Genomic DNA, 20,310 nt, shown 5'->3' with positions numbered 1-20,310 from the left:
GAATAGTTCAGGCACTTCAAATTAGGGCAAAAATATGCATATTACTTTGCCAGGTGATATAATCACTAAACAGTAAAGCATCTGACTTGGGGCGTAAATTCTTGGGAACCATTTGGAAGAATTCAAATACGTTTGGACTTACTTAAAAATTGCAGAGATAGAATATGGTTATATTACTTTCTTACTTAAAAATTGCAGAAACAGAACATGGTTCACATGCATAGTTACACACACAGAAGCATATTTACTGCAACATTCATAAGCAGTACCTTACCTCATAAGCATGCAAATAAGCTCTATACCCCGTCTGCTAAAGTTGCTGGATTCATATTTCTGTCTAGATCAAAATGTGATTTGTTTGCTTGTGCTTTATTATGGTGCACGAACTACATTTGTGACTTATTCAACGTTAGGGTTAAGCAAACTACAATCTATCAGGTCTAGATCTTTTGCCACTGACAGGTTTTCTATTTCCATATTCACTTTCCTGAATTAATCTATAAACCAGAATTCTATGAAGGGTAAGAGGGTTAGAATTAGAGTCAACTAAATGCTCTATTCCACAGTTCAACGATTCTTTAAAGCCAAAAGATGGCAGAACTCCTTAAAAGTATTTCTTCTGTAGGCTCTGATCCAGTGTATCTATTTCTCCTGCCCAAGTAATCAGCAAAGTAGAAGGCTATTGTGATGGAATGTACATATAAAGTCAGAACTGTGGACTTCCAGTGGAAATTAATGGCAGCTTAGACATCTTTGTAACTAGCAAAGATGGCATCGCAGCAGGATCAGCAGCTGGCAGCAAGTGCTGGCCACTCAACTTGCTCCGGAGGAAGGAGGATGTGTGAAATCAACCCATTCAGTCTCTGGACGCCCATTCCTCAAAAGCTTTATTTTGTTGGGATAAGCTGGAGAGAGTGATTTTTACTTTCCAACAGAAAAGATTTCAACTGAATTCTGTTCATAAGCCAAAGAGTTTTTGGAAAAATTCATAGGAGATTTGGAGGAGATTCAAATAAAGAAGGATGACAATACAACTTCAAAGGCCAAACAGACCCAGGAGGAAAAGGATAAAGACAACTCTGAGTTGGGTGCTATAGGTATAGACTTTTCTAAATTACTGGCTTAATGATGGATTACAAATGGCTAACATGAAATTTAAATGGAGCAAATGCTCCACGAAAGAAAATTGTTTCATTACTTAATAAAGCTTAAACAAGATATAATTTTCCTACAAGAGACTCATATTAGAAAAAAGGACATAAAATATTTGATATGTAAGAATTTGGGAGAAGAATTTATTTCGGCAGATACAAAAAAAATTAATGGAGTTGTGTTATATGTTAATCCACAATTAAACCCAAAATTAGTATTGGCTGATGAGTTGTGTTATATGTTAATCCACAATTAAAAAGAATCAAGGTAGATTACCCAAGACATTTTTTGATTCGATGTACAATTTATCCTTAATGGATATATGGAGACAGAAAAATGGCAATTCCAAAGAATGTACTTACTTTTCAGAAAGACATCGATTGTTCTCAAGAATTGATATGATTTGGGTTTCAAAGACTTTGGTTATTAAGACTTCTAAAGTAGAGATTTTACCAAAGACTTTTTCTGATCATAACCCAGTGAGTTGGTTCTTTTAAGAAAACCTAATTCATTTAGATGGAGATTGAATGAAACGTTATTGCAAAAGGAAGAGATAGTGAAAGATTGCAATATAGATAGATAGATAGATAGATAGATAGATAGATAGATAGATAGATAGACAGACAGACAGACAGACAGACAGACAGACAGACAGACAGATTTTTTTCAGAATAATTTAAACAAAGATACAGACAGTATGGGATACAAGTAAAGCTTTTCTTAGAGGCTATTTTATACAGCACAATATTGATCTTAAAAAGAGGAATCAAGAGAAAATGCGAGCTATTTTGGATGAGATAAAGAAGAAAGAGGAGTAGTTAAAGTTAACACCAGGAAAGTTATGTATTACAAACCAAATAAAAATTTTACAGCAACAGATATCTATGTTAACAGTGAGAGAATTGGAAAAAAAGATGAACTATGCCAAAGAAAAAAAACGTTGAATTTACAAATAAATCAGGGAGATGGTTGGCATACAAATTAAGAAAGGAGGAGGAAAAGAACATGATTATGAAACTTCAAGAGGGAGATGCTGTAATAACGGATAATGAGACTGTACAAAAAAATTTTCATCAGTATTTCTTTAATTTATACAAAACAGGAGCTTTCTCTAGGGAAAACAGACAATTGCCTAAAAAAACAAAATTGGCCAAAGCTTATGGAAATCCAAAGACAGATTATGAATGGACTTATAATAATAATAGATGCATTGGAAGCAATAAAAAAGATTAAACCAAGCAACACACCAGGACCAGATGGGCTCCCAGGATCTTATTATAAAAGTTTTGAGGAGGAAATTCTACAACCACTGCAATCTATGATGAATGCTATATTGGAGGAAGGTGGGATGCCAGAGTCTTGGAAAGAGGCTAACATTGCTACCTAAAGAAGGGCAATATTTGACCCTAACTAAAAATTATAGACCAATATCATTATTGAATAGTGACTACAAGTTGTTTATAACAATTTTAGCAGATAGATTAGAAAGTTATTTTACAAGGCTTTATTCATGAAGATCAATGTGGTTTTTGCCTAAAAGACAATTAAAAGGCAATGTTAGAACAATGTTGGATATTATAGGATATTTGGAACAACATAATGAAAAACAAGCTGCATTAATTTTTTTGGATGCAGAGAAAGCTTTTGATAATTTAAATTGGTCTTTCGTGTTTAAGGATTTGGAAGATATGAGCTTTGGAGAGAACTTTTTATAAATGAAATCAATTTATACATCACAGAAAGCACAAATTATTGTGAATGGAGACTTAACCAAATCATATGAAATACAAACGGGAACAAGACAAGGTTGTCCACTGTCCCCCCTTTTGTTTATCTTAGTTCTGGAAGTTTTGAATAGAGATATAAGGAGAGATGAGAAGATAAGGAGTGTAAAAATTAAAAAAGAGACTTCTGAGTTGAGAATTTTTGCAGACAATTTTATACTGGAGGATCCTTTGAAGGGGACTGAAGTTTTGATGCAAAAATTGAAAGAATTTGGTGTTTTAGCTGGTTTTAAGATTAATAAACAAAAGACAAAAGTTAACGAAAAGCATGAAGTCACAAGAAAAAGAAGAACTGATTAAAAAAACAGGTTTTAAGACCGAGAAAAAGGTTAAATATTAGGGGATGAATTAGACAAACAGGAATTCTATGTTGTTTCAAAATAATCATGTTAAGACTTGGAATGAGATTAAAAAATACGTGTTAAGATGGGAGAAATTACAACTGTCATTGTTGGGTAGAATTTCTGTAATTAAGATGAATGTTTTACCTAGAATGTTATTTTTGTTTCAAACAATACCTCTTGTGACAACTGATGTTCCATTTAAACAATGGCACAAAGATATATCTAAATTTGTGTGGCAAGGCAAAAAACTGTGAATTAAGTATAACATTTTACAAGATGCTAAAGAAAGAGGAGGTTTAAGTCTTCCAGATTTGAAGGTGTACTTTGCAGCTTGCTGTTTGATTTGGATGAAAGAGTAGGGTGGGGGGGAAGAAAGAAGTAGGTGGTTATTGGAGCTAGAGGCATGTGACCTAAGATTTGAGCAGCACAGCTATTTATGGTATGATAAAGTTAAAGTTAATGCAGATTTTAAAAATAATTTTGTTAGATGTGCCATATTGAGAATATGGAATAGATATAAACCTAGATTGTCCCTGAAGATTCCTTTATGGTTGTCACCACAAGAGGCTTTCTATAGAAGAGAAATGATAACTAAACATAAATGGTTAACTTATGGTGATGTACTAGAATTTTCTCAAAGGGATTTTAAATTAAAGAATTGATATCAGAAGGATATATGTGTCAATGGTTTTCTATCTACAACATATGTGTCAAACTCAAGGCCTGCGGGCCACATCCGGCCCGGCGTGTAATTATATCCGGCCCACGAGATTTTATATATTATTGTTATTAATGGCCCGGCGATATGAAGCGCTGGTAACACAATAAACTAGAGATCCCATAATGCAGCACTTCAGCTGCCTTGCCGAACGCTTCCCGCGTTAATCAAGACTAACTTATGATGCTGCAAGTTATTGCGAAGCTAGCCCTCATGATGCCAAAGAGAAAAGTTGATTCTGAAAACAGAGCCTTTAAAAACCAATGGGAGGCTGAGTATATGTTTACTGACATTGCCGGTAAACCTGTGTGTCTCATTTGTGGAGCTAATGTGGCTGTAATTAAAGAATTTAATCTAAGACGGCACTATGAGACAAAATATCAGGATAACCTGAAAGACCTGAATGGAGAGCAGAAGATACAGAAAGCAGAAGAGTTAAAGAAGAATCTGACACTTCAGCAGACGTTTTTTACCCGTGCAAAATCACAAAGTGAAGCTGCTGTGAAAGCAAGTTTTATCGTGGCAGAGGAGATCGCCAAATCAGCCAGGCCATTTACCGAGGGAGAATTTCTGAAGAGCTGCATGATCAAGGTGTTTGACGTCTTATGTCCAGACAAAAAGCAGATGCTGGCAAATGTAAGCCTGAGTAGAAATACGATTGCTGATCGAGTTTGTGAGATGGCCACTGATTTAAGAACACAGTTGAGTGAAAGAAGCAAAGACTTTATTGCATACTCTCTTGCTGTGGATGAAAGTACTGACATGACTGATACTGCACAGCTGGCCATCTTCATCCATGGAGTGGACTCCAATTTGCGCGTTACAGAGGAAATAATGGACATTAAATCGATGCACGGGACAACGACTGGAAAAGACATTTTTGAAAATGTATGTCAAAGTATAACCGACATGAAACTGCCCTGGGACAAACTTATTGCACTTACAACTGATGGAGCACCATCTATGTGTGGTGAAAAAAGTGGACTAGTGGGAAGGATCCAAGTAAAGATGCAGGAGGAGAACTGTACTGGTGAGTTAACGGCATATCACTGCATCATACACCAGGAAGCATTATGTGGCAAAGTCCTGAAGATGGACAATGTAATGAGCACTGTAACACAAACCGTAAACTTTATCCGAGCTAAAGGTTTAAATCACCGGCAATTTCAGTCCTTTATGCGGGAGATAGATTCAGAGTTTGCTGACATTCCTTATCATACAGAGGTGCGTTGGCTAAGTCGGGGAAAAGTTCTCAACAGAGTTTTTGAGCTCAGCAACGAAATCTGTCAGTTCATGGACAGTAAAGGAAAGGACTCCACTAATTTTAGGGATGAAAAGTGGAAATGCGAGTTGGCATTTCTGGTTGACATAACAGCTCATCTCAGCGCCTTAAACCTCCAGCTCCAGGGACGTGACCGCATGATCACTGACATGTATGACGCAGTGAAGGCATTTCAAGTGAAGCTGCTTTTATGGGAGACACAAATGCACCAGTGCAACTTGCCCCACTTTCCCTGTTGCCAAGTAATGTTGAACCAAGTCGGCACAACGGTGTTCCCAAATACGCACTTTGCTGATAAACTGAGCGCACTGCGCACTGAGTTCGCACGGCGCTTTGGTGACTTTGAAGAACAAAAAAGAATTTTGAGTTGCTTCGCAACTCATTTGCTGTCAATGTGGAAACCGCACCTGTGCAGATTCAGATGGAGCTGATTGAGCTGCAGTGTAATGGTACACTGAAGGCAAAGTATGACACTGCATGGCCTGCACAGTTTATTCACTCCATTCCCGCAGAAATGCCCCAGCTCCGTCTACATGCGGCTCGAACCTTGTGCATGTTTGGTAGCACATATCTGTGTGAGAAGCTCTTCTCAGTGATGAAGACTAACAAAACAGCACACAGGAGTCGTCTCACTGATGAGCACCTGCAGTCCATCCTGAGAATCTCCACAACACAGAACCTCACACCAAATATAAACGAACTTGTTGCCAAAAAAAGATGCCAGGCGTCCAGCTCTGATAAAATGACATAAGAGCAAAGACAACTGAATGATTTGATTTGTTATTGCTGAAAAGCACAAATTTTATTTATATTACCAGGTTTTGTTATGCAGCATGTTCATATTTTGAATTTGTATAATTTGTTGAATTTGTATAATTTTTATGGAGAGCAAAATCTTTTGGGATATTTAAAATTTAAGTTTATTTTTTATATAAAATGACATAAGAGTAAAGAAATTTGAATGTTTGTTCTTTTAACATTTACTTTATTTCTAACTTGTATAATTTAGACAGGATATATTTTGGAGAGCAAAATATCATAAGTTATTTAAGGTTTGAGTTGATTTATTCCGGAATAATATTCCTGTCTGTTTTTATTCATATTTATGTTCAAAAAAATTAAGTTTTTAAAGTTTTAAAGTTTTAAAGTTTTAAAAGTTTAGTTTTAGTGTGTTCAATAAATGTTTATCCTGTTCGGCCCGCGACCTAAAGTGTGTTTTGGATTTTGGCCCCCTGTGCAATTGAGTTTGACACCCCTGATCTACAAGAAAGATTCAAAATAAATAAAAGGACTTACGTTTTGAACACAGCAGGATGGAATTCAAAGCTGAATTATGTACTAATGATGAACAAGTTATTGCAAAGATGTAAAAACTTTTATGGAAATTAGAGACAGAAGATGAACAACTTAAGGATTGTATGATAAAATAGGGTAAAAACTTCGGGTATAACATACAGATGGAACAATGGGAAAAGATGTGGCAGAAAGGATTGAAATTTAGATTGCATTGTATTCTTAAAGAGAACTTTTATAAAATGATGTATCGTTGGTATTTATCACCAGAAAAATTATCTAAAATGTACAAAGGTACTTCAAATGTATGTTGGAAATGTGAACAACAAGAAGGGATATTTTATCATCTCTGATGGACTCATCAATATGCAAAAAAATGGAAATATGCAAAAAAAATTGGAACCAGATACATATTTTAATACAGAAGATTTTAAAGGTTAACATACAATCAAAACCAGAGACTTTCCTTTTGGGTTTGATGGACAAACTGTTGAAAAAAACCTATGGAACTTTGTTTTTATATATGATAGCAGCAGCAAGTCTTTTATATGCACAGAGGTGGAAAGATATTACTTACAATGGAAGAATGGATGGTGAAGCTGATGGAGTTGGCTGAGATGGTGAAACAGACAGCTTTAATTCGAGACAAGATATTGTATAATTTTAATGCTAACTGGAAACCTTTTTTGGCCTTTTTGCAGAAACAGAAAAAAATGAAATTACGTTGTATGGATTTGATGATTAGAAATAATATAGGTTAACAGAAATAATGGAAGTTATGTTGTAATCTTAGAGTAAGAGTTTGATGTATATTGTTACTTATATCTTGTAAGGAGGGTCAGAAGTCAATTCTTTTTCTTTTTCTTTTTTTCTTTTTTCGCACTTTTAATCTTGACTATCTCTTTTTTCTAATCTTCCCCTTCCTTCCTTCCTTCCTTCCTTCCTTCCTTCCTTCCTTCCTTCCTTCCTTCCTTCCTTCCTTCCTTCCTTCCTATTAGTTCTTGTTAGTTTTTACTACTTTTTCTTTTAAAATTTAATAAAGTTAGTTAAAAAAAATAAAGAACTGGAATTCTTATATTCAAAAACAGAAAAATATTAATTACTGGACTTTTCCTTGTCCTTGAAGATTAGCCTTTGATTAGGTAACAGGGTTCACACAGCTATTACACATTGCTCATCTGCTCTGTGTTCTTTTGGAGATATCTCTGGGTTATGAGTTCCTTTCGAGCTATGTACAGTCTGCAAAGCAGTGTCAAATGTGAAAGGAAAAGCTGTTAATCTTGCTGTAACAACTGGAAATATATTTAGTAATATTGCACAATCTTTATCTAAGATTTACAGTGCGCAAGCATATGGAATACTAAGGAAGAAAAGCTCATATCAACACTTTTAAATTTTACTAATACAATGCAAAATATAATAAATATTGCAAGATTGCTGTACAGTTAGGGATATATTTAGATGCTTCAGTCTAGTTTCCCTTCCCCAGTCTTGAGTCATATTAAGAGTTGCAGCATATTATATAAGCCAGCTGGAAGAGCAAGCTACATGTAATTCTAGGCAATTCTCTTGGTTTTGTTTTGGCAATTTAAATTTCCGTTCTGTCAATATGCTGCATTTGTTTTGCTCAAGTTTTACATAGTTTACTTTGACTGAAAACTAATTAAGGATATCATTTTCTTTTAATAACTTTCAAGATGTTATGGTCATTTGAGAAATGGCTCAAATCAAACTTGGTAGTCTTAAGTGGCAGACCCATTTTAATTACATCGGGGATGCATGCTGTAAATAGATGCACATCCCAAACTTAGGAAAGCTTAAGATGTGCATTTCCACAGATAAGGTGTATGGGAGTTCTTTTACAAGTGAGATTCGTAAAGCACAACAGAAACCGTTCCAGTAAAAAAGAAAAATGGGAAGCCCTTAGGGAAAGGAATGTGATTGTTGCATAAAGAGCTTTCTATTGAGTTGGAGTGTGTATAGGAAAGAAAACAGAAGGAGGACACCAAAGATAAGTACTTCTCTTTGCATCTGATGAAATGTGCTGCAGCTCATGAAAGCTTATGTCTTTTAATAACATTTGCTTTTGAAAAAGGTGCTACCAAACCACTGATTTCTTGCCACCTTAGAATAACATGGCCCTCCTCCTACAAAGAACTTAGAGGTCACTTTTCATCACGCCCTGTACCAATTTTTGAAATTTACCAATGACCCAGTATCACAGCTCTGCCAGATTCATACCAGAGGATATTTAAATACCAGGCTATCTCTTCAGAGATTCTTCAGATATTTCCAAAGAGAGACATAACAAACTAGAAATTAAAATTGGAAAAAGTTTTCCAAATACTAGAGTCATTTTCAGGGATAAACAGACACACTGACAGAAGGATAAGGACTTTACTGTATGTAGCAGAGCTTTTAAAATTTATGTAAGTCCTGAGCCTCACAAAGTGTATGTGTGTGTATGTGTGTGTGTGGGGGGGGTATATGTGTACACACTACTAAACTATAGTACTTTGTGCCATGATCCTTTACTACATTATTTCAACATCTTTTTTCAAGATTGTTTAAATATTTTTTTATTACAGCAAACAACCAATCTTAATAGAGCATTAATATAGTGACTTTCTGATCTTCAGGATAATTTTCAAAATGGTTTACTATTTTTTCAGAGTAATGTATCATAAAAGCACAAAATAAAAATACCATATACAACTTTAGAAGAAAAAAAAAGAACTAATTAAAAGCAGCAAAGCTAGAACCTCCTTCACAAAGAATATATGCCAATCACAGACATAACATTACAAGACAAAGCAATGGAAATATAAGATAAATAAGCCCAAGAGAAGGCTAAAAAGGTCAAAAATTAAGCAATAGGCTTATTTCTTTCACGTATTCCAAAAACTGAAAATTTCACCTATTGCTGAAAGTCCTGATTAGATACAATAGTGCAGCATGCAGGAATTTTGGCCAAGTGATTTCAATTTTGGTGTGGATTTCAGAGTTAGGTAGGAATAGAAGAGATGGGATTTTCCTTCAGCTGCTGTGATCCCAGTCACAGCTCCCAACAATTAGAACTGTGTTCAGAAGTGACCCAGTGAATTTTGGCATATTATCATACTGGCATTTGATCTGATCATAACACACAATTCCAGTCTGGTTACAGACAATTCAATCAATCAATCAATCAATCAATCAATCAATCAATCAATAAAATGATGCTAGCATGGGAAATAACATCCTTGAAAAAATATGTCATATTTTCAGGTTAATGCATAGATAACCTTGGTGGTTTCATCAGTGTTGCCCCTGTGCATGTCAGTTAAAGATGAAAATGTGGGGATTCAGTCCTATAAGCTTAACCTGCTGCAGAATCGAACAACTGCAAGACACTCTTTTGATTAGGAAGCGTATCTCTGACAAAGCACACCTTGTTTGTCAGACAGCCAAGGGAAACGCCAACTTTTGGATAAGGCACTACAATCATGGTCCAAAAGGGTTCTACACTTACTGCCTGCTATACCTGTGGACGCTACAATTCACTTTGGTGGGTATTCGGAACCGGGTGCCTTCCCAATGCGTTAAGCAGAGCTCCCGCGATTCCCAACTAGCCTCGCGCCCGGCAATCATGGGTAGTTGGAATCCAACCGGAGGGCACCAAGTTAGAGAAGGGTGGGCAGTACTTACATACTGGCCATTACTCTCTGCAAAAGCCCTCCGAGTGGATTAAGTCGTATTCTTCTACTCGGCGGCAGGGAGGTCCCGGCGCCTTCGAATATGTGCCAAGGTGCCAGCGAAAGGGACACCCGCTCCGCACCTGCACGCCTTTGTGGGCCCGTGCGTGCGTGCGCACGAGCTACATCCTTCCTCCCTCCCTCCCTCCCTCCCCCGTGCTCACCGCTGGCGTGGGCAGGTCGTGAGAGGAGGAGGAGGAGGAGGAGGAGGGGTGTAAGCGTGGCGGCATTCCCATTGGCCGCCTGCCGGAGTGCTTTTCCCTTGCTCGGCTCCGAAGAGTGCGAACGATTAGAAAGGGAGGTTGTCGCCGGAAAAGAGAGCGCGAGAGGGTGAGTGAGCTGGAGAGGAAAGGCGGAGGGGCGGGTTTTCTCCCCCTGCTCTCGCTGCCCCAGCCGGAGGAGGCTCTCTGCGCCAAGGAGAGGTCCACGGTGCGCGTCCCCTCCTCCCCCTGCGGCGGCGGCGCCCCCAGACGAGTCGGGGGGCTTCCGTCCCTTCCTCGCCGGGCTGCTTCCCTCCTTCGCCAACGCTGGGGGAGGTGAGTGGGGAAGGCCTTCCAGGAGAGCAGGGGCGAAAGAGGAGAAGCGCGAGGATCTCGGCGCCCCTCCCGGCAGGGCGAAGGGGAATGCCTGCGCCTGGCCAGCTGGATTTCATCGACAGCCAAGCAGGCGGATTTTAGGCGGCGGCGGCTCCTCCCGGTTGCACGTCCTAGTTGACCGGGTAACGGAGGGGGAGTCGCTGAGGAATGTGGCGTCCGTGCGGCTCAGAGCTCCTGGCTAAGGTGAAATGGTGGCTTTCGGTGCTCCCGCTTGCGGTGCGGGGAACAAGGTGAGATGCGCGTTAGAAAGCGGCGCTTGGAGTTCAGGAGGCGCCTTTCCTTCCTTCTCTCCCCTCCCCAGCGAGGCGTCGTTCTAGGAAAAAAAGGGTTACTTTCTGTTCCCTGGCTGGTGTTTCCATTTCGCAGCTCTAGGGAAGGGGGAGAGGCTCGTGCATGTGAGGCAGGGAGAGGGCCGGCGGCTTCCATTTGTTGTGAGCCAAATTGGCAGCCGAGGGCCGGCGATTGTTAGAGAGCAAAGTTAACCAGCCGGTGGCCACCCGGGACTAGCCACTGCTCTCAGCTGCGATTTCCCAGCCACGCTTGCTTATGGGCACTGTCGGCGTGGTGGTGTGTGTACGTATGTGCGGTGAGAAAACAGTGACATAACCGCGCCCTTCTTGCAAACATGGGCATTTTAACTCACCCCTTGCTTTTCTGCGTCTCTTCTCCAGAGCTAGCGGCCATGCATGAAGTCCTGGAAGATCCTACCAAGGTGGTGGTGATGAGTTGAAAGGCAAAGGCAGCGAGCTGGTTGTGGGCTTTCCCTTCTGAGCAGCAGCAGCTATCATGACTGTCTTCAGGCAAGAGAACCTGGAGGATCACTATGAGATTGGAGAGGAACTTGGAAGGTAGAGTACCTTTTGGGATGTGGGCTGTGTGCCTACATGGATAAAAATCCTTGGGGACAATAAAAACCACAGCTCATGTGTGTGGGGTTGGGAATAGGACTGAAGGTTCTGGTGATGCTGTTGAACCAAAAAATAACGTGGGAACCAATCAGTGGTATGTGCATAACACAGTAAACTGCAAACCAGCTAGGTGCATTTTAGTCTTCTGTGGAGTGTGAGTCCAGGCTGCTTGATAGATTTCTGGTTCTGCATGGCGTGTGAACCCGGAATTTTGGGTTAATTGACTAAACTGTAGTTAAGTTGACCAAAATAATAAACATGTAGTAGGAACAAGTCACAATACTGAATTGTAAATGTGTTTGCCATTAGTGCATTCCAATGAGCTGCTTAAATGCTGCAGATTAAGAGAGATATTATGGCATCTTTTAGCAGCTGCATGCCTTATAATAGGTGATCATTAGGCCACAAATAAAATGTATTATGCTGTGGCTGGGAACTGAACATTGACGCTGGTGTTATATAGGCATTTTTCCTGGGGGAAAAACTCAATATTCTGATGAAGTTATGTCAGAAAGATGATTCCAAGCAGCCTGCTGCATTGAATAAGCATAAAAATACTGGATTGAAGAATATTAAAATTGACACCTCTGTTTCTTTTATGCTGATAGTAACTGATTATAAGAATGGTTTGCATGATCTCAGCCTCAACAGTGAATTGGTAGTGCATGTGGTGGAACGCAAATTGGTATTAACCTATTCAGTTGCATCTTGAGTCTTAATATAATGGGTTCTGAATCCAAATAATTGTTAATGTTGTCCAATATGTTGACGCTTGATAATTCTCAAACTATCAGAATTCACTTATTTCAGTCAAACATCAGATCAAATAATTTATAGTCATTAAATAGTGTATCTTCAACACAGCTTCCATAAAGCTTGTTAGTTGAACATTAGAATATGCTGGGTGTGTACCATAGCTTTGTGATAGGAAAAACAAAACTCTTGTTTTTCCTGCTGCTGATTATAGTTTCATTTTTAAATCTCTGAGCTTAATTACTGAATTGAATTTGTTTTAAAGTATGTTACATTCTTGTTAAGGTATTGTTTAAGTTTTCAGATAAAATCCCTAAGGGAATAGTAAATGCTTCTACCTCAAGTATTACAATTCCAATATATCCTCAAAAGTAACCTGTGAAGGAAGTTAGGTTGGAAGACTGTGGTTTCCAAGCCATAGTGTAAATGGTATGAAGGTTGGCAAGACTACCGGGAACCAGTTTAGCAATTTGTATATCATGCAAACCAAAGCAAAAACATGTATACAAACAATAACAATAATGTAAAGAGAGTGAATATACTAACTTGCAGAGAGACTTCTAGCAGCTGGACTAATGAGCTATGTAAACTTGGGTATAGGTTCAAATCAACCCCTTATTTTGGTAATTATGGTTTCTGGGACCTTTTTGAGTATGGGTTTAAATTATGTTCTTCTTGAATTTATTTTTGAGTTACATACAATTAGAGAGCCAGTTTAGTGTAGTGGTTAAAGGCACCAGGCTAGAAACCAAGATGTGGGTTTTAGTTCTGTCTTAGGCACGAAGCCAGCTGGATGACCGTGGGCAGTCACTTTCTCCCAGCCTTAGGAAGATTGCCATGGCAAGCCACTTCTAAAAACGTTGACAAGAAAACTCCAGGGACTTGTCCATGCAGTTGCCAGGAGTCAACACTGACTTGAGGGCATGAATTTATTTTTTTTCCCTTTTATGTGCAATTATAATTCAAAGAAAAGACAATGTTTTGACTTTTAATCTCAACACTGTCAAATTATTTTGGAAAAGGCAACAGTTTTACTGCATGTATTGAGAACTGAATATACACTGTTTACTCTGTAGCTACAGGGAAAATCCAGGCCTCCCTCAAATGAATAGGAAAACAGCAACTAGATGATTAATTTGAATTCTGACATCATTCAAATTAATTTCTGACAGAAAATTATAACCTATTTTGAAAGTAAAAATAAATTCATATCATTTTATTCATGCTGTTATTTTATGGGCAATATGTAGCTAATTATTTTGTGGATTATGTCATCCTGAGCACTGTTTTAAGAATTTCAAATTGTCACCAGGACTATAATACTAATTTAGAATAGTAATGAGAATGAATTCTAATAGTGTTAAATATACACAGAATTGTATATTTAACATTATTAGCAAAACAAACCTTATTTTCAAAGGTAATATATGATTAGTAAGCAAGTTAAATTTGTAGATTTTATTTGATAAGTTGAAATTTGTCTGTTAACCTCTGTGGGACATTTTAGAAAGTTGTCTGAAAACTCTTAACTTGCTTTTACACTGACTTGTATTATTGATAATTTTACTTCAGTATAATTTTATGCCTCTAATGCTGATAATACTGTGTAGTATGCAGTCTGTAACAATGATTTGAACCCACAAACATATGAGCAAAACAATTAATACTCTCTTGCTTGTCACTTAAACAGTGGTTATAAGCAGTCAACCCACTGTACAGTTTCATAAGATCGAAACAGATTTCAGTTCCATTTAAGAGGAAATTATTATGAAATACATACATGCCTTCGCTGCTGCATTTTGTGCTTTGTGGTTATGAACAGTGTGACTCTGCATTTTAAATACTGCTTTCTCCGGGTTTTTTTGTGTACTATACTGTTTCAAGGAATGTATATGTAGTTGCCAGAGTGCTACATCCCTGTTCAAAACAGTCCAAGAATTCATCCCCATGAAGGTGGCTTAGTAGAAAAACATCAGAGACAGTATTATATTGACCTTGAAACTTTAAGAGTGACCTGAAGGTGAAACATTTTAAATGACTTGTATCTGAAATAGCATGTACTGGTAGTACTTGGTTAATGATGGTAATTGGGACTGGGAACTCCATTGCTAAGCAATGAGGTCGTAAAGTGCAACGTCACATGACCATGCCGATTTACAACAGCAGTTCTGGTTGTTGTCATTAAGCAAATCCTGCATGGTTCTTAAGTGTGATGTCACGTGATTGCCATTTACAAGCTCCTGCCAGCTTCCCCATTGACTTTGCTTGTCAGAAGCTGGCAGTGAAGGTTGCAAATGGTGATCACGTGACTGTAGGAGGCTGCAACTATAGTAATTGCAAGCCGGTTGCCAAGCACCTGAATCGTGATCATGTGACTGCAGGATGCTGCAACAGACACAACTTTGAGGACCGTCGGTAAGTCTTCTTGTTCAGCACCATCGTAACTTTGAACGGTCACTGACAGAATGGTCATTAACTGAGGACTATCTGTATTTCAAGAAAGTGAGTCAAGCCACAAGAGCACAGGTTCAGTGTGCATGAAATGATTATACCGATACAGGATTTTCCTTTTAAAAAGTAGCTATTTTAGAGCTAGGAACATATCATAGCCTGTAATAGATCAATTCATGCTGCATTCTCTAACGTATGAATAGACATGTGGTTTGTGCAGTCAGATGTACACATAGGTCATTTCTCCAAATTCAAGTTGTTGGAGGCAAATAGAGATACTGTTTTCAGCACCTATAGCTTAATCCTTAGTGGCATTTCACTGCCAACTACTGCAGATAGACTGAAATTAGTTAACTGCAGACTTCATATATGGCAGTGGGGCTTAAGCTCTAAAAACCTTCCTTTGAATCTCTTGCTTATTGCTGCAAAACAATACAGTACCCATTTTTCTAAAGGCAGGCTACTTCATTTAGAGGAGATCTTGCCTCAGATCAATGTTTCTTCATTTGATTTACTACATGCACATCAAATGACTTTTTAATCCAGGCTTTCCATTAATTTTCTTCTAGTTTTTATCCTTGATAGAGAACAACAAAGTTAAGGAGTAGAAGACAGTAGAAATGGAAAAGGATAATATGAAAAATATAAATGATAATCTGGAAAAAGATATCTGGCCCAGCCAGCCAGCCAGCCAGCCAGCGGTACCCCTCCATCCATGTGTGCTAATATTGAAGTTCCAAAATACAAATAGTCATGCAGAATTACAAGTCAGTCATGGGATTGCAGGAACACAAACTATCAAATGTACTTCTTCCAACACTGAAATCTCAAAAGCTGACTCTGCTGCTTTATATTGCATGATTTATTTGGAAGAAGTCTTGAGTACTAGAAATGCCCTGGTTACAGAACCCAGCTAGCTTGCCACTCTGCATACTTTGTTTCAATTTCAATTATGTTTCAGTAAAACAAAACCTAGATCTAGGTTAGAATCAACTTTAGCTCTCAGTGTGGACCCATTCCTCTGCAAGATGGCTTGGTTTGTGATTTGGGGATTCTCCAGATTTGCAACTCCTGCTTGAACAGCAGGTCGAGGCCATGACTAGGAGAGCCTTTGCCCATCTTCACTGGTACAGCAAATGCAGCTGTTCCTGGAGAGGATGCCGTGTCAGTCATTCATGCCCTTGTCACCTCATGGTTGGATTAATGTACTTGTGTCTACCTCCGAAGACTACTTGGCAATTGGTTCAAAATGCTGGTTTAGCAGGGTAATATCAGTATTGTGGGAGCTACGTTTGCTGCTAGTAGTTTCTGGGTACAATTTCAAAGAGTTGCCATAAAGCCATTAAAACTTTTATGGCTCAGATTCTTGTTTCCTCTCCATGTAGCATCTTCCTATCCTGTGCATTCTGTGCAGCAAGAGATGCTGCTCATTCATTCCTCCAACTGGTCGGGAGGGCAGCAGCAGAAAAGCAAGCCTTTTTGGTGGTTGTCCAGCCTTACAAAATTCTTTTTGTTCCTCCAGAGGAAGGGATGGCTTATCCCAGTAATCTTTTAGGAAAGAGGTGAAAACTATTGTCTTCCTTTGGCCCCGGAGCATAGATTTGAAATCATGGTAGCTGCTATTTGCTGTGTCTGGTGATTGTATGTTACTTTATGGTTTTTATGCTGATTCTTGGATTTTATGTCTTTCCTGATATGTGTTATGAATGTTAGTTTTGTAATCTTCCTGGAGCTGGTGATTGGATTTGTGTACAAATGCTGTGAAATAATAAATAGGGCAGTGTTGTGTAAATTCAGGCATATACTGTAGCATGCTGGAAAATGAGCAGATACATAAATCCCTGAAACTATGGGTGACATTGTTAAGTCCTAATTTTAAGTGTTGCTGACTATATTATGGTATCTAATATAGCATAATGACTTGCCATAGGATACTATTCATCTTTTGCCTCATACAATTAGAGTGGTGTTATTTTCAACTTCACTGGATTAAAATAGTTGGTTGTTGGCTTTGACTGCTGTAGTATTTGTGAAATGTAATGGTATATAAGAGGCTTATGAAATAAGAACATCCTCAGAATAGGTTCTTGTTTCAAGTCTAATGTCTGGAAATTACAGGTCCATACTCTGATACATGCAAATCTATCCTAGGAAAATTGGGAAGACCTGCAGAAAATAATATATTAGGGATGCACCTGAAATACATTTTGTTTCAAACTTGGGACAAAATGTTCTTTTATAACGTTCCAAGCTGATTGTATTCTACAGGTTAAAAATGGTGTTCTACAGGTTCAAATCTCTATGTATAATTATACCAGAGGAGGCAGGAATATGTAGTATGCAAGCCCAGTACTGTATTTGGTAGGGCTCATTTATGTTATCTGTAATCTAATGGGATTACAGGGGAAGTTGGGGGAAAAAAACTTTGTTTCCTTGTTTTTCACAAGGAAAAACGGAAGGATGGTAGTTCACGTTGACTGCTATCTGACATCCAACCTATGAAAAAACTGTACGAAGGGATGATTTTAGTGTTGCGTTCAAAATTGGGGAAAGAGTGGGATAGTAAAATTCAATAATGATTATGAAATTAGATTCCTTCAATAAGCCATATTTAAAAGAACTGGAGTTCAGGTTAAAGGTATACATATTCTCTTCTGGTAGCCATATCAGAGCAGTCCTGAGAGCAGAATGTCCAAGCTTACCAAACCTTATAAACTGCTTATTCTGTGGATAGGACCTAATGAACCCTATAATATTTAGCTACGGATCAGTGTGAGGACCACATTGGCAAAATATAGTTAATGATCAAATTTGCAAATCAGAACCTATCACTGAATTGGGATTACAAACTATAATTACACTAATAACATAGAATTTATGCTGCTGAACAGATGGAAAAATTAAAGTAGACAAGACACTCATATGCTTCAGACAAACAGTGACTTGATGTGCCGTCTGTCTTTGGCCACTGGTCTTACCAAGATAACATAAATGAGCCCTACCAAATACAGTACTGGGCTTGCATACTGCATATTCCTGCCTCCTCTGGTATAATTATACATAGAGATTTGAAACTTCTACTTCCATTTTAGATTAATTGCATCTTGTGGCCAAAATTGGACAAAATTTCTAAGTATTTGTTTCTTTTATTGAAACAAGCTAGTTTTAAGTTACAGTTTATGACACTGGTTTGTTTTAATTGACTGAAGTTAAAGTTAACCATATTTAGAGTTCAAATGAAAGCATAGGCTGAAGACCACTGAATAAAATTATAACTGATAGGTGCATCAAGTGCATAATTAAGTTTCTGCATATATTTTTTTCATTTCCTTTTATTTGAGAGAAAGCCAGTAAAAGTTCATTCTGCGTTAAGGCTACATAACGTAATTTCTTGTGGATTTAAAACTGGGTAGATATTTTTAAGAAGTGGTACAAAGGAGCTTGTATTTACAGAAATTAACGTGTGCATTCATGAACTTCTCTTTAATAAACAGCCATAGATGGAATCAAAATATATATTTTTTTCCTGGATAGGCAAGGTAAAACATCATGGCACGTCTCCTGCCTGTAGCAGGAACATTTTCTGTCTGAATGGATTTCATCCATGCATGAATGCTTTCTCAAGAAAGTAGGTCTTATGGCAGCAAAGTGATGTGGAAAATTTTCAGTGGAAAATACTCTATTTCTAGATATGCATTGTTTCATTAAATTAAATGAATGTAATGTGAAATGGGCTATTGAAAAAAAAAACCAATTGGATCTAAAATAAGATGTATATTTAGTTCTGATAAAGTGTGTATGTATATATCCCTTTGGACATAATTAAAATATGTGCTGCCAGATATCAGTATCTTCATTTTTCTTAAAATTATGTGATCAAAGTCTCCACTTTTGTCTATCTTACCTTTCCTCTTTACCTTTCATAAAGGGTCAAGATTGATCTTAGCATTTGCCAGAATGTGATGACAGCCATTCTCCATATTTATTCGGCTCAACAAAGTTGGTTTTTTAAAAGTCATGTTTTCTGAAGATTGACTTAACAGTGGCAACCTAAGTTGCAGCTTCCAGTAGCTGAATGATTGCCCGTATATTTATTTAATATTTTATCTACTTGCTGCAAGTTCTTCTGATTAAAATACTGAACAATATGCCTTGCTTTCATAAGCATTATAGTGGTTTCTTAAACAGACTTCTTGAACAGTAAATTGACATTTATAGAATAGAAGTATCCAGAAGAAGCAGGCCCTTAAACCGCTGAAAATAGCGATGACTAATAAATGGAAGAAGATTACTTCCTGATTTCCTCCCACTTCTCCATAATACTGATTTCAATAGTAGAAAGTTTTGAAGAAAGGTATTAGTTTTGACTATCAGCATATGTTGCTGACAGATATTTTTCATTTTTGTCCTTACAACAGCGGAATTTTGGTTCTGATAAAAGATTGAATGCTCAGTAATAAATGCAGTTTAGAGGGAATATTACAGTATGAAATTCCAAATGTACAGTAAATGGTGGTTTGGCTTGTTGTACCCTTCAGCTCATATGAAGGGCACCTAGAAGTGTTGTGTTTTGCCTTGCTACTCACAATATGACCTTACACATACAACCACATTTATTATTAGATGGTTATGTATGGGACAGTAAGAACGTGCCTGTTAAAACCTTTGCATTGTTCCATGTAGCTGTCATCCAAACATTGTCATAAAGCACTCCTCCCTTCTCTCATGCACAGATAATCACTAAGGTTGTATCCACTAATGGTTGGCAATAGCAGAAATGCATATATAATCCCCACTTCACTAGCTAACTGCATTTTCTTTTCTAATATGATTTATCCTTCCTCCCCCCCCCCCCCGCCATACTCTGAATTTATTTGAGGGCAAAATTAGGCTAAAAGCCTAACTAGTTTTACTGCTGCACATTGTGCACCCATTAAAAAAATAGCAATCAGGAAAGGGGACTGATAAAGGCATGGTCCCATTCTGGGTGACATTAATAAAAATCTACCAGGATGCATTGATTCCAGAAACTGGGAAACATATTAATTTTTGGGAACTGTTCAGTAAATCAAACTTTTGATATATAAGGTTAAGCAGGCTTCCAATATCCCTTTTCCTGTTCACTAGGACCCAGATGGTATATTTCAAAATATGGAGTACAAGCACTTAATTTTCCTTCTTTCCAATATGCAGAATTCATTTAGGACATATATAACATACCATAACCTTGAAATTTCAGTTTGAATCCATTCTATTAAAACTTTGTACCATGTTTGGAGCCCACTGAATGGAAGG

The 20,310-nt window shown here is 37.8% G+C and overlaps 1 protein-coding gene and 1 long non-coding RNA gene across 3 annotated transcripts in view; one reads left to right on the top strand and one right to left on the bottom strand.

Moving 5' to 3' along the window:
• The window catches only part of LOC112541843 (uncharacterized), a 30,208-nt gene extending 19,756 nt beyond the window's left edge, over window positions 1-10,452 (bottom strand). The window contains exon 1 of the long non-coding RNA XR_015793700.1: window positions 10,261-10,452. This is a non-coding gene — a long non-coding RNA (uncharacterized LOC112541843). The remainder of the gene's footprint in view (window positions 1-10,260) is intronic.
• Window positions 10,453-10,480: 28 nt separating this feature from the next.
• Window positions 10,481-20,310, top strand: part of DAPK1 (death associated protein kinase 1) — a 72,122-nt gene continuing 62,292 nt past the window's right edge. Inside the window, exons 1-2 of one of the 2 annotated variants that reach the window (XM_088129875.1) lie at window positions 10,481-10,637; window positions 11,575-11,751. In XM_088129875.1, coding sequence (XP_087986001.1) covers window positions 11,690-11,751 — 62 coding nt within the window. In that variant the 5' untranslated portion in view covers window positions 10,481-10,637; window positions 11,575-11,689. Of the gene's footprint in view, window positions 11,134-11,574; window positions 11,752-20,310 lie in introns of both variants that reach the window. The other variant, XM_088129874.1, reaches the window with a different exon arrangement.

The sequence above is a fragment of the Python bivittatus genome, unplaced genomic scaffold (genome assembly GCF_059951505.1).
Source record: "Python bivittatus isolate LINGU-HERP-01145 unplaced genomic scaffold, Pbiv_v1 ctg000850_np1212, whole genome shotgun sequence".
Classification (NCBI taxonomy): domain Eukaryota; kingdom Metazoa; phylum Chordata; class Lepidosauria; order Squamata; family Pythonidae; genus Python; species Python bivittatus.
Note: the sequence above shows the minus strand (reverse complement) of the source record. Positions and strands in the feature narration are given on the sequence as shown.